The 14,877-nt window shown below is 36.8% G+C and overlaps 2 protein-coding genes across 2 annotated transcripts; both read left to right on the top strand.

Annotated features, from left to right (window-relative positions):
* Window positions 1-2,062: 2,062 nt before the first annotated feature.
* On the top strand, window positions 2,063-4,095 carry LOC145039951 (heat shock cognate 70 kDa protein-like). The gene is made up of 2 exons (XM_078987945.1): window positions 2,063-2,279; window positions 2,465-4,095. Exons 1-2 carry the CDS (start codon window positions 2,063-2,065, stop codon window positions 4,093-4,095), a joined length of 1,848 nt encoding a protein of 615 aa, XP_078844071.1.
* A 3,166-nt stretch (window positions 4,096-7,261) lies between these two features.
* Window positions 7,262-13,037, top strand: LOC145039952 (uncharacterized). Its single transcript, XM_078987946.1, has 5 exons — window positions 7,262-8,285; window positions 8,408-9,157; window positions 9,250-9,371; window positions 9,454-9,807; window positions 12,969-13,037. The coding sequence occupies exons 1-5, from the start codon at window positions 7,262-7,264 to the stop codon at window positions 13,035-13,037; spliced, it is 2,319 nt and encodes a 772-aa protein (XP_078844072.1).
* Window positions 13,038-14,877: the final 1,840 nt, after the last annotated feature.

The following is a 14,877-nucleotide window of genomic DNA, read 5'->3' on the forward strand; positions in this document are numbered from 1 at the left end:
GGTATGTGGTAGTTTGGGGGAGCTCACTAAGCTTCGTGCTTACAATTTCAGTTTTGGTTTCATGTACTTCCGCAAGCAAAGGGAAGAGCTCAGGATGATGGCATCGCACACACCACAGCTTCAGTTTTTGCCCTGGGAGTTGATTTAGTTTTATTTAGTTATGTTTTGATACAGTGGTGACACGGTTTTCTCGCAGTATTTTGTTATAGTTTGAGATACGCCACGTATGGTTTTATTATGAAATACTCCGTTTTATGATCTTTTATATATATTAGAAATGAAATTTCCGGGTCGTATTTTTGGGACGTTACAGAAACTTTCCAGCCCTGGCTACCTCTACATCACGAACCTCATTCAACATCAACAAATGACAGAGCATCGGGTCACCATTCGGGGTGGGCATACCAATGAAGATCCCAAAAGCTGTCTCTCGAAATGATTCAACTTGCCTACTATTTAGTTTTGTAATGTACTTTTTCAACTCAGTCCCCAACGCCCTTTAAAAGTACATTCTGCAGGCCATCCACGCAAACTATGCTGCAAAAGATTAAACATATATGCAAAAATTAAAAAAATAATAATAATAATACTGAAAAGTAACTTTAAATAACATTGTACTTGTATTTTTATAGCATTGTACTTATATATTGTTTTTTAACAATTTTATGCAACAAAAATAATGTTTTTATTCTATAACTTTTTATACAATGGTCTACGTCAATAATTATCTTTCAAAATAAATTGTCCATTTTCTATAACAAATTTACAGAATTTTACAGAAAGGTCCCATATATATTATAAAATTTACATAAATGGTCCACTTTAATAATAATTATAGAAATTTTCAATGTTTTTTTTAACTATAGAAATAATTGTAAATCGATTTTAATATTAATTTACATATAATCAAACATAAAATGATCTCAATATTCAATGGTCCATTTTAAGAGATAATAATTATAGAAAATCGGAAAAAAAAAACAAAAAACAAAAAACAAGAACAAAAAAATACATTTCCGCAAAGGCATATATCGTTCCGTAGAGGGCTCCTCTGCAGATCAGTTCTTGCAAAGGACCTCTGAGGATCTGTTCATGATGAAAAGAATAGGATAAATTGATTTCTCATTTCACAAACTCCGGTCCTTACATCCTAACAAACATACATGTTTATATATAACATTTAACCTATCAATTTCCAATTCATATAATCAATTTCTACTTCAGAGTTTATACAAAGATTAGGAAAAAAAATTGAAATATTACTTGAGTTCCATATCCATCAGATAACACATCGGAGTGCAGTTGCTCCATGCACGAATCGAGCTCACCGTGACATTTTTGTGTTCGTTCCGTCCGACGTCCGTAGCTTCCTTCCGCGAATCGACTGCCCTAGCTTCCTTCCGCATTCGACTAAGGAGGAAAGGGTAATTTTTGGGCGATTTTACCTAATGCCCCTGATCCTCAGAGCAATAAAGAATCCGCAGAGGCGTGATGGTTCCGCAGAACCCCCTCTGCGGAACCTTTGGTCATATTCTGAAATCATCAATCTACAGAGGTGTAGTCTACATACGACGACCTGTTCGACAATACATAAGAAGATTCAGACATGTTTGAAGATGCTTTAGACCAAGATTTAAACTATGATGTGACCAAGGAGACATGACATACAATTTTAATATGCTTTAGTTTCATTTGAATTTTAATTATGTAATTTATATTTGAATTATATTTTTTTTTAATTGCTGAATTAGTGTTCTTTTTGTTAGTTTTATATTATTGTTAAATTATAGGTTGTTTAGTTGGTATGAAGATGACAATTTAAATCATAAAAAGGTTTAGTAAATAATGAAAAATTTTCAAAATAAACAAAAACGCTCAAGGGCTCGAAAAATGTTACACTTGATAGATTGACTATTTGGTCTAAAAATAAGGGAGATAGGGGTCGAGATAGTAGGAGATAAAGATCGACTATGCATCAGAACTTTTTGAATTTTAAAACAAAATGTATAAGGTAAGTTAATGATGAAAAGCGACAATTAATTTATACTGAAATTTGGCTGTAATGGGCAAAACAGGAGACGACGCACCGGCCATCGGCATTGACCTCGGAACAACGTACTCATGTGTCGCCGTTTGGAAGAATGATCGCATCGAAATCATTCCTAATGCTCAGGGATATAGAACGACACCGTCTTGTGTTGCTTTCGTTGATGCAGCACGTCTCATTGGCGACGGCGCCAAGAACCAAGCCGCCATCAACCCTGCTAACACCATATTTGGTACGTAATAACCTTTTTTTTTTCATACATCGTATTGAATGTTGTTATTTTATTATGATTAAGCGTAAGGAAATTCCATATTTTAAGAATCATTCTTCACTCAACAGCGGAATCTGATACATTTAAGTACACTGAAGTCTTAGATCATTGTTATAAACTAATATTTTTTTTGAAATAATGTTCAGATGCTAAGAGGTTGATCGGAAGAAGGTTCAGTGATTCCAAAGTGCAGGAGGACAAGAAATTGTGGCCTTTTAAGGTGATAGAAGGTCCTTCCGACACACCAAAGATAGTCGTCTCCTACAAAGGTAAAGCCAAGGAATTTTTGGCGGAAGAAATTTCATCAATGGTTCTTGGAAGGATGAAAGAAATTGCAGAATCATACGTTGGAAAACCCGTGAAAGATGCTGTGATAACAGTCCCCGCTTACTTTAACGATCCACAGCGTCAAGCAACAAAAGATGCTGGCACTATTGCTGGACTCAACGTCATTAGCATGATCAATGAACCTACAGCAGCTGCAATTGCTTATGGTCTAGAAGAGCCCTTCAAAATGAAAGAGAAAAAGAAGAAGAATGTGGTGGTGTTTGATCTGGGTGGTGGCACTTTTGATGTCTCTATACTGACTATGGTAGAAGGGGAATTCGGTACCTTTGAGGTGAAAGCCGTTGCTGGTGATACTCATTTGGGAGGCGAGGATTTTGATAACCGCATGGTGGATCACTGTGTTAAGGAATTCAAAAGAAAATGGAAGAAAGACTTGACACCCAACAAAAAAGCATTGGGGAGACTGAGATGTGCTTGTGAGAAAGCAAAAAGGATTCTCTCGAGCGATACTCTCACATCTATCGAGCTAGATTGCTTGCATGAGGGGATTGATTTCTCTATGAAATTCAGTCGAGCTAAATTTGAAGACCTCAACATGGAGTATTTTGATCGATGCATCAAGACTCTGGAGGCATGTTTAAGCGATGCAAAGATGAAGAAACCGGAGGTAAACGAGGTGATTCTTGTTGGTGGGTCAACTAGAATACCAAAGGTCCAATGTATGTTGCAAAAACTTTTCAATCAGAAGAAGGAGCTATACAAGAGCCTAAACCCCGATGAGGCTGTAGCATACGGTGCAGCGGTTATGGCTGCAAAGTTAAGTGGTAACAGTGATAAAAGGTGTCGAGATTTGGTGTTATTAGATGTCACCCCTTTGTCCCTTGGTATAGAGGTAAGAGGCAAAAAATTTAACGTGGTGATCCCAAGGAACACTCCAATACCTACAAAGATATCCAAAATTTATTGTACAACCGAAGACAACCAATCTTGGTGGGAAATCATGGTGTATCAAGGTGAAAGAGCCAAATCTACGGATAACCATTTGTTGGGGAAGTTCACAATTTCTGGAATACCCCCGGCTCCAAAAGGAGTTGTAAGCACAATTGCGTGTTTTGAAATAGATGCCAGCGGTATCCTCACAGTCACAGCGGGGATATTATCAACCGGTAAGATGAATAAACTCATGATTACCAACGAAAACAGAAGACTCTCAAAGGAAAAGATCGAGAAGATGGTAAAAGATGCTGAAGACTACAAACACGAGGACCAAGAATACAAAAAGAAAGTAGATGCATTCAATGCTCTAGAGGATTTCATATACGACATGAAAAATAAGATTAAGAATATGGCTTACAGTGAGAGGTTGATGATGATGGAGCACAAGATTGCTGACGCGACCAAGTGGATCGAGCACCACGAAGATGCATCCATTGATGAGGTTCAGGCAATGAAGGAATATCTGGAGTCCATATGCATGCAAGAATTTTAGTTCTCAATTAAACTGGTATCTTCTAAGGTTGTGATTTCTTTTCATTAGTTTATGCTAAACAGTGCAACTCGTGAATTCTGGAATGCTATTTCGATCTTCTACTCATGCAACCATGCAAGGCATGTGATATTGGTACATTATGGATTTCTAGAAATTTGCATACTATGTTTATAACGGTGGTTGTTGTTTGATTATTATGGATTTATAGAAATTTGCATACTATGTTTATAACATTGGTTGTTGTTTGATAATGTTTATTCATGTATCAAAATGGAACGTCCAATATGGTTTATGCCACACTTGGTAAAGTTATGTTATCCGTTTTTTGTTTCAGTATTAGTACATATATGCTGAATTTACCCTAAGCATAAAGCACCCCAAAGAAAAATTGGAACTTGCAAAATCGGAGCTAGTGTGCTTACTTTAAAGAACCGTAAAAGATACATTATGTATTGAAGTAATTAAAATTTTGTAATTTTGTTATGCATGCCAAGCATCTATCATCTATGGACTCAACAAGACCACAAGAACCTTAATCATATAAATGGGGCTTCACCAGCCATTTTGCACCGGCAAGAGAATAATAAGAGAAAGTAACAGTTCCTTGGAATAACAAACACTAGATGGTGGGTTAAAATTTGTAATCTGTCATTCCTTAGGCATCTTTTTCTTTAAATCTAGTTATAGATTGTTAGCAATGTTGGTAGATATTTTGCATACAAAAATACTAGTTTCTAGATTGTAATGGTTGCAAAGTTAAGCTCAAGAGTCTACTTCCACCACACAATACGGTGGGTTGAGCTGGTAGGAGCGGGACGTGGGGAGCACCACAAAGTGTGGTGTGTGGGATTACACCGCATGCATTCTTTCATTTTTTACCGTTGGACGCATGTAGGATTATCAATGTTTTAAAAACCGGTTTGAACCGGCCGGTCGAACCGATTGGACGGGGAACCGGTGGAGAGAGCGGTTCAACTATCACCGGTTTTATATTAATTTCTGAACCGGATTAAACCGACAGGTCTTTAAAAAAAACCCGGTTGAACCGGTCAAAATAAACCGGTTGAACCGGTTAAACCGAATAAAAACATATGAAAAAAATCATTTACGTAATAAACTTTAATGACTTTTTTCTTCAAAACTATTTAGTTTTATGATAAATATTATAAAGATTTTTTATGATGTTATATTCATCTAAAATTATATTTGGTTTCAATATTATATTTTATTTTCTTTTTGGCGTATATGAATTGATGTAAAACATTAAAACTTATGGTTATGTGTTATTTTAATATATTTGGATTCATTTACAACTTATTTCTATGTGTATATTTAATGTTTCAACTTGTACACATCAAATTCATAATTTATATATGTATGTATGTGTAGGAAAATAGAAAAAAAACATGAAAAATATAAAAATCGGTTCACTCGTCGGTCGAACCAGTTAAACCGGGAATCGGTCGCCATACCGGTTCAATTAAACAACCGGTTTTTAAAACATTAAGGATTATAATTTTTTTTCCTCTATCTCCAATACAGAATACTACTTTCATTATATACCACAACACAAAAAACCTCTACATTCTTTATATCAAATTCAAAACGCCATAATCATGTTCCACGGTAAGTTTGCTTTGTGAGAATCGATGTTTATCGAAAACGTTATGCAAATAATGCTCGCTTATCTACAAGAAGACAAAGTTGAAACTTCCTCTTCAAAAACCAGAAAATGCCCTTTACAGAGAAATCGTGTGGATGGGCACAACCATCTTGTACAATACTATTTTGTCGGTGATGAAAAGTTTAGACGTCGGCTTCGGACGAGGAAATAATTTTTCTATGCATATTTAGTGAGATGAAGAATCGATTTCCATATTTTCAACCGAAGTGGGAAGCTAGAGGTAGGCAAGGTTTCCCTCCAACTGAAAAATACGACAATTCGTCAACTAGCATTCAACATAGGACGGACTCATGGGATGAGTATTTGAGGCTCTCAGAAAAACGGCACAAGAATGTAGCACCTGGTTCTTGGTACGTATTTCTTTTTATCAGTGTTGTAAAAATCGGCCTAGGCGGCCGATTAATCGGCGCCTAGGCGCTAGGCGGACTGCAACCGACCACGTTTTATGTGTAATCGGGGCTGGTCAAAGCCGGTCAAACTCGGAGCTAATCGGAGATAATCGGATCTAGGCGTTTAATAGGTCAACATCGGTCAACGGATTTTCAAAAAAGATTAGGGCAAAATCGTAAAAACTGATAACTTTTTCTAGGGCTCGTTCCCACTTCGCTCATTCCCGTCGCTGTGGTTTCTCTCTTGACTAAAAGTTGAAAACTTTTTTGTGGTTTCTCTCTTGACTAAAAGATGAAATCGAAGAAGATAATAGTGTCGTCGCCTTCGCCTGTTACAACCCCAATGTGTGAAATCCTCCATCTTTGCTGTTAGAGCCGCTGTTAGGGCTGCATTGTATTCAGTGTTCGGCAACAATCTTCATAATCGACACAGGTTAGTTTATCAAACTCGATTTTTGCTATCAAATTTCAATTTTATCTATTGTCCTCGATTTGAGGTGTTAATCATTTGATTTCTGATGAACTAATGATGAAATATATGCTCATTTTTTTGTTAAACATGGAAGACGAAAGTTGGGTAACATTCGTACTTTGGCCCGATTCCGGTATCAACTTGTTTGGTTTATCAACTTGTTTCCAGTATTTTGGCCCGATTCTTTGATTTTTACTACCTATTAAATACGAAATTCGTACTTGTTATTCTGTTAATGTGATTGAGTTTACTTAGTTCCAGTATCATTGCTTCATATAGAGCTGAGATTGACTGATTGAGTTTATAGAACAGGTTGTTTTTGCTAAAAATTAATTAGAAGCTAGTTTGGAAATATGATTGAGTTTAGTCAGTTTACAAAACTTGTTTACAGAGCCTCTGATATGAATAACACCAATACGGTGTTATTGTTAATGTGATTTTTTTAGTGATATGTGAGTGAGTATTCAACTATTTTTAATGTGTTAATGTGATGATAATCATGATATACTCAATAATAAATATTAGATGAAGTGATGATAAATGGATATGATACAAAGTTTGTTGATTTAGTGAGAATTTTTAATGTGTTAATGTATTTTTTTTTATAACAGTTGACAATCAATGGCATCTAATGCATCTACTACATCTGTTGGATCAACCGCCACTGGTGCACATAAACGTAATTCAGATGATGTTGGTTGGGAATATGGTGTCATCCCAGATAAAAGCAACATGGATAGATTGAAATGTACCTTGTGCGGAAAAGTGTTTGGTGGGGGGATTTATAGGATGAAACAACATATTGCTCATGTAACGGGGAATGTATCTTCATGTCCAAAGTCTACAAAAGATGATCAATTGAAATGTCTGAATTATCTTAACGAAGGGAAGTTGAAAAAAAAAGCTAAAAAAGTTCATATTGAAGATTTAAGGGTAGAGGCGAGACAAGAATTGCATGATAGCGTGGATGAAGTAGAAAATTCTTTGGGGTCGAAGGCTCCAAATGTTATAGGCCCCATGGATAACTTCGCAAACATAATAAACCCCGAAGAAGTTGTGAAGGCGGGAAAGAGCAAAAATATTGATCTTAACAATATTGTCCGGAAAGAAAGAATATTAGCGGTCCATAAATTTATTAGTAGGTGGGCATACGAGAGTGAGATTCCTTTTCATGCCTTTGAAAGGGATAGCTTCAAAATGATGGTGGAGGTTATTGGCCAATTTGGAACCGGGCTTCCATGTCCTACTAGATATGATTTGAGTGACCCACTTCTAAAGCTTGAAGTTGAAAGAACAAAAAATTTGTTGAAAAAAAACGAAAAAGAATGGAAAGAGGATGGATGCTCGATTATGACGGATGCTTGGTTTGATCGAAAAAGGAGAAGCATTATGAATTTATGTGTTAATTCGAAGATGGGTACCGTTTTTTTATCTTCAAAAGAATGTTCCGGTGAAGCACATACAAGCCAACACATATATGAGTATGTGGAATCTTGTATTCAACAAGTTGGTCCTGAGAATGTTGTTCAAGTTGTGACCGATAATGCCAAAAATAACATGGGGGCAGCGAAGTTGCTAAAAGAGAAAAGACCATCTATTTTTTGGACATCATGTGCAACACATACCATTAACCTCATGCTTGAAGGTATTTACATTATTTTATTTATTTATTGTATTTATTATTTTATTTTTCTTAGTAGTTTATGTAGTTTAAAAATGTTTAATTATATATTATAATTTATTATTTAATCGTGTTTGTTTTTCAAGGTATCGGAGCACTCCCAAGGTTTAAGAAAATCCTAGATCAAGCAAAGAAACTAACCATATTCATTTACGCTCACCACAAAACCTTGGCGATGATGAGAAGTTACACCAACAAAAGGGAAATTATCCGACCGGGAGTCACAAGATTTGCTTCGGCCTTTCTAACATTACAAAGTTTGTCCGAAAAAAAGGAGCAACTAAGACATATGTTCTCTAGCAACGAATGGGAGGAATGTAAATTTTCCGGTAAGCCTAAAGGGATTGCCTCATATAAAACGGTGACAAGTGTCCAGTTTTGGTCCGGTGTGACACAATGTTTAAAAGTGTTCTCTCCTTTGGTGAAAGTCCTTCGAATGGTTGATGCGGATTGGAAGCCCTCAATGGGTTTTGTTTATGGGGAGATTAAAGTTGCAAAAGAAGAAATTATCAAATCTTTGGGTGGTAACGAGAAACACTACAAGCCTATTATAGATATCATAAACACAAAGATGAAAGGTCAACTAGATTCAACTTTACATTTGACATCTTATCTTTTGAATCCGTATTACCATTATAATGATGCACAACTCCAATTTGATCCCGATGTAATGGATGCGGTTCTTGATTTTTTTGATACATTATTTCTTGGAGATTTAGAGATACAAAGGCAATTCGTAACTATTGACTTGCCAAAGTACAAGAAGAAGGTTGATAGATTTGGCTCCGATCTTGCAATTAAACATTGTAAGGTGAATGATGCCGACATTGATCTGGGTAATTCGTTTTCCTTTTAGTTATCTATTTATCTATTTTATAAAATTTTGATATTTATCGATTAATAATGTGTTTTTGTTTCAAAATCATAGCTAGTTGGTGGGGACTATTTGGTGGCACAACTCCTCATTTGACAAAGATTGCAATGAGGATTCTTTCTTTAACTAGTAGTTCATCAGGTTGTGAAAGAATTGGAGCACGTTTGAAGGGGTTAGTAATATAAAGCATTAAATTTATATTTTATAAAATTTAAATATTAAGCATGTTTAAACTCTTTGTTGTGTTTAAATTTGTAGGTACACACAAAGAAACGAAATAGATTGGAGACAAGCAAATTGAACAATCTTGTTTATGTTCAATTCAATGCTAATTTAATGGAGAAAAACAAAAAGAGAAAAGATAGAAACATAGAAGTGCTATTATCAAATCATTCTCTCTCCGCTCAAGAATGGATTGTTGATTGCGATGATTGTGATGTAGACGAAGTAGACCCCAAAACGGTTGATGAAACTCTTGAAACCGATGTTAGTCAAGCACCCCGCGAAAGTCCAAAAACGAGCGAACTTTTTGATGAAGATTTCGAGTCCGAGAGTGAGGATCAAGTGTTAGAAGAATACGAATATGAGTCGGATGGGGTTCAAATAATGGAAGTATGTGGTGAAGATTAGAAGAAAATTGTTGTGTTGTTAAAACTTATTTTAAACTTTTATGGACTTGTTGGATATGATTTGGTGTGCTTGTTAAACTTACTATTAAACTTTTATGTTTATTTTGGATGATAAATGGTTGTGTTTGTTAAACTTATTAAGTTATTATTAAACCTTTATGCTTATTTACTTATATTCTTAGTATTAAAATTAGATTTATAATTTTTTGAATTATTTTTTTAATAATTAATGTTCCCCGATTAATCCCCGTCTAACCGATTAATCCCTAGACCCCAGTCCACCGCCTAGCTAACGTCTAGCGTTTTCTGCAACCTTGCTTTTTATTAATCATTTAAAAATCTTGCATTTTGGCCTTGGACTCGGCAAGTTGAAGGACCAACTCGTCGAGTAGAAGCGGGATGGGACGCGGGATTCAAGCAATGGACTTGACGAGTTGGGCCCCGGACTCGACGAGTAGACGTTGTCTGAAAAAATAAAATAAAATAAAATAAAAAAATAAAAAACCCTAATCCGAGGGTTTGCACCCTATTTAAACAATGTTATGTCGGCCATATCGTCCCTTATGCTCCCAGAACACCTCTCATTGAAACCCTAGCCGTTATTGAAGCAATCTAAGCTTTGTTGGTGGATTTTGGTGCTTGTGGTTTTAAGAAGGAAGTAGAAAAGCTTGAGGAAGCGAGTAGAGACCAAGGGAACCCGAGTTTGTGCACCTTCTATAGTTCATTGATGGTAAAAAGTTGTAACCTTGCTCTTTCATTTGTTAGATCCCTTTTGGGGAGATTTAGGGATTTTATAAGCCATTTTTATGGCCAACCATGATTGCAAACATGGTTGGGGGTTGGAGCTTATGAATCACATCATTAAGGGGGTCACTAGGCAGTTGGGGACTGCTTTTGCACCCATGAAAGGTCCCATGCATCATAAGAGCTTGTTTTATGTCTTTTTGAGCTCAGAGTCCCATGCAAGCACGTAAAGTTCGTAACTTTACATGCTAGATCGATTGTAGAAGCTTGGAGCTATCTTTTGATCAAAAGTTGTACATCAGAACTCGAGGATTTAGAATGTGGACGTGACCGACTCGGCGAGTCCGTTCCTGGGACTCGACGAGTCCAAGGCTTTAAGTCTCATATCTGTTGAGGGTCAAAAGAACTCAGTTGAGTGTTAGAAAATCGGAAAAAAATACATTTGCGCAAAGGCATATAGAAAATCGGAAAAAAAAAAAAAACAAAAAACAAAAACAAAAAAATACATTTGCGCAAAGGCATATATCGTTGCGCAGAGGGCTCCTCTGCAGATCAGTTCTTGCAAAGGACCTTTGAGGATCTGTTCATGATGAAAAGAATAGGATAAATAGATTTCTCATTTCACAAATTTCAGTCCTTACATCCTAACAAACATACATGTTTATATATAACATTTAACCTATCAATTTCCAATTCATATAATCAATTTCTACTTCTGAGTTTATACAAAGATTAGGAAAAAAAATTGAAATATTACTTGAGTTCCATATCCATCAGATAACACATCGGAGTGTAGTTGCTCCACGAATCGAGCTCGCCGTGACATTTTGTGTCCGTTCCGTCCGACGTCTGCAGCTTCCTTCCGCGAATCGACTGCCCTAGCTTCCTTCCGCATTTGACTAAGGAGGAAAGGGTAATTTTTGGGTGATTTTACCTAATGCCCCTGATCCTCAGAGCAATAAAGAATCCGCAGAGGCGTTTTGGTTCCGCAGAACCCCCTCTGCGGAACCTTTGGTCATATTCTGAAATCCTCAATCTACAGAGGTGTAGTCTACATACGACGACCTGTTCAACAATACATAAGAAGATTCAGACATGTTTGAAGATGCTTTAGACCAAGATTTAAACTATGATATGACCAAGGAGACATGACATACAATTTTAATATGCTTTAGTTTCATTTGAATTTTAATTATGTAATTTATATTTGGATTATATATATTTATTTAATTGCTGAATTAGTGTTCTTTTTGTTAGTTTTATATTATTGTTAAATTATAGGTTGTTTAGTTGGTATGAAGATGACAATTTAAAGACAAAACTGTAAAATTAGTCCTTGTGGTTTGCAAAAAACTTTGGATGGGTTCCAAAAAGTTTTCGACTTCCATGGAAGGTCTAAAATCAAGAATTTTCTTTAGTTTTAGTCCTTGAAAATTTGAAAAGACTATTTTGCCCTTATTATTTATTTTTTTCATTTTCTTTATTTGTATTAATTGTTTTATAATTAAAAAAAAAAAGAAATAGAAAAAAAATGGGCCTACAAACCCCATCCACCCTATATTTCTTTCTCGTGTTCTTTCCCTCTTCATCAAAAAGACATTGACTTTCAGATCATTTCCATGTCTATCACCCCGTCAAGAAGACCTAATGATCGCCACCCCTTCTTGTCGGTGAGTATTTTACCTCTCATCGCCTCCATTCCTCGTCCTTTATGAGCCAGTGGATTTACATATTAGAGCTTGAAACCTGCCTTAACCTTAATGAAGTCGACAACGTTGAATCTAGTAACAAATCGGAAATCTTGAAATGTTCTAACTTGTGGCGACATACTCATCTCTTTCCCTTAGCCGCCAGACTATTTTAGGGTTTCAATCCAGATTTTGATTTTGTGTCTTCTGCAAATTTCTAGGTTGGTTTAGAATTTTTATTTTGATTTTCTGCAATTCTTATTCATCATTGTGTTTATCATTTTCTACGATTCGTGTTCATCACTGATTTTGTGTTTTCTGCCTACTCATGGAAGAAACCCACTAAGTCAATTTTTTTGGACATCACAGGTTTTCTTCAATGGTTTTTAAACATGGATTTTGCGAAATTTTATCATTTGGCTACTGTTGCTCGATTTGTGGTTATCAAGAGCTTGAAGAGTTTGTGTTGGGATGCACTTTGGTGTCTGCACTGTAATTTTTCGGATTATAATACACTTAATTAGGATGAATTAATTTTGGTGTTCTAATTTTAAGTGTTTTAGGCGTAATTGCAAATAAATTTGATTTTTTTGTTGGCCTTTGCTTCTACAATAATTTTATACATTTCGATGAATGGTAAACTCATTGAAGAAGAAGGTTGCTGCAGATTCTGGGTTTTTTGTTCATATTTTGTGTGAGTTTTGATTTGCAGGTGATGTGTGATGAAGAAGAAGATGGGAAAGAGAGTCAAAAGATAGGGAGAGAAAATGGGGTACGGTGAAGAGGAGGTGGGTGAGATTTAGTTTTTATTTTTTGTTTTTAACTATTTAAATATCAAAACAAATCAAAAAAATAGAAAAAAGAAATGAAAAGGGTAAAATCGACTTTTCAAGTATATTATGGACCAAAAACACAGAAAAACATTGAATTTGGATCGTTCATTCAAGTTGAAAACTTTTTGGATCCTATCCTTTATTGCCTTTTTCGAAGTTGCTTTGCATGAGAACCCTAGATCTAGCCTTTATTATGCTTTTGAGCCTTTTAATCCTCTTGGGTGCTTATGGGCACGTAAAGATAGAATCTTTACGTGTTAATCGAGCTTAGGGAGCCCAGATCTATAAATTATATACGCTGGATTCAAGCAGAATCGAGTTTTTAGAAGCCGCATGCATGCGACTCAGCGAGTCGAGTCGCGAGTCACCGAGTTTCCCCTTTTGAGTGGTGTCGAGTGGGGACCAGTGAGTGGTAGAGTGGACTCAGTGAGTTGGAGGTCAGACTTAGTAATGGAGGAACTCGAAGAGTTGTTCATACAACTCGGCGAGTCCAGGACGATCTTCTTAACTCAAGAACAACTCGTCGAGTTGTTCATCAGACTCGGCGAGTCGGATGCAGATAGCCTGAAGTTCTAGAATCGTAAGGCAACTCGTCGAGTTGATGCCACACTCGACAAGTAGCAGCGAGTGAAGTTTGAAAAGTGAGAGTAGAGACTCGGCGAGTTGGCGGACCAACTCGGCGAGCCAGGTCAACTGTTGATTGAATTGGACCAGGAGAGTTGACTTGACCAGGGGTAAAAGAGTCATTTTACCCCAATACAATTATCAGTATTTGTTTGAGTGTGTTTATGGAATTGTAGCCGAGGAGATACCGGAGTAGCAGCAGATAGCTTCCAGAGCCATACACTCAGCAGCCAGTTCTCGAGGTGAGTTTCCTACCTGTAGGGACGGGTCTACGGCCACAATGCCGGCCCGTTTAGTTAGTAGTTAGTTCCGGATTTCGGTCCGAAGCAGTATCTCAGGGTGCTTGATATCTTTGTAACTCAGGCATGTTTATGTGTTATGTGCCCCGGACTTAGGTCCAATGTTGTATATGTGCTATGTTAGTAGATACGTGTTCATGTTATGCGATGATCAGATAGTTCCAGACTTCGGTCCGATGCAGCCCGTTCCGGACTTCGGTCCGATGTAGTCAGTTCCGGACTTCGGTCCGATGCAGTCAGTTCTGGGCTTCGTTCCGATGCAGTTAGTTCCGGACTTCGGTCCGATGCAGTCAGTTCCGGACTTCGATCCAATACAGTTAGTTCCGGAATTCGGTCCGATGCAGTTAGTTCCGGACTTCGGTCCGATGCAGTGGGCAAGGCCCAGTATGTGCTTTATTTGTTATTGTATGGTATGTGGTAGTTTGGGGGAGCTCACTAAGCTTCGTGCTTACAATTTCAGTTTTGGTTTCATGTACTTCTGCAAGCAAAGGGAAGAGCTCAGGATGATGGCATCGCACACACCACAGCTTCAGTTTTTGCCCTGGGAGTTGATTTAGTTTTATTTAGTTATGTTTTGATACAGTGGTGACACGGTTTTCTCGCAGTATTTTGTTATAGTTTGAGATACGCCACGTATGGTTTTATTATGAAATACTCCGTTTTATGATCTTTTATATATATTAGAAATGAAATTTCCGGGTCGTATTTTTGGGACGTTACAGAAACTTTCCAGCCCTGGCTACCTCTACATCACGAACCTCATTCAACATCAACAAATGACAGAGCATCGGGTCACCATTCGGGGTGGGCATACCAATGAAGATCCCAAAAGCTGTCTCTCGAAATGATTCAACTTGCCTACTAT

Source organism: Lactuca saligna, chromosome 4 (assembly GCF_052625555.1).
Source record: "Lactuca saligna cultivar CGN05327 chromosome 4, ASM5262555v1, whole genome shotgun sequence".
Classification (NCBI taxonomy): Eukaryota; Viridiplantae; Streptophyta; class Magnoliopsida; order Asterales; family Asteraceae; genus Lactuca; species Lactuca saligna.

Excerpts from the sequence above, each read along its gene's own strand:
- LOC145039951 (XM_078987945.1), top strand. The coding sequence starts at position 2,063 with ATGGGCAAAACAGGAGACGACGCACCGGCCATCGGCATTGACCTCGGA. Across the intron at positions 2,280-2,464 it reads CCCTGCTAACACCATATTTG|ATGCTAAGAGGTTGATCGGA; the intron begins GTACGTAATAAC and ends AATAATGTTCAG.
- LOC145039952 (XM_078987946.1), top strand. The coding sequence starts at position 7,262 with ATGGCATCTAATGCATCTACTACATCTGTTGGATCAACCGCCACTGGT. Across the intron at positions 9,158-9,249 it reads TGATGCCGACATTGATCTGG|CTAGTTGGTGGGGACTATTT; the intron begins GTAATTCGTTTT and ends TCAAAATCATAG. Across the intron at positions 9,808-12,968 it reads ATGGGGTTCAAATAATGGAA|GTGATGTGTGATGAAGAAGA; the intron begins GTATGTGGTGAA and ends TTTGATTTGCAG.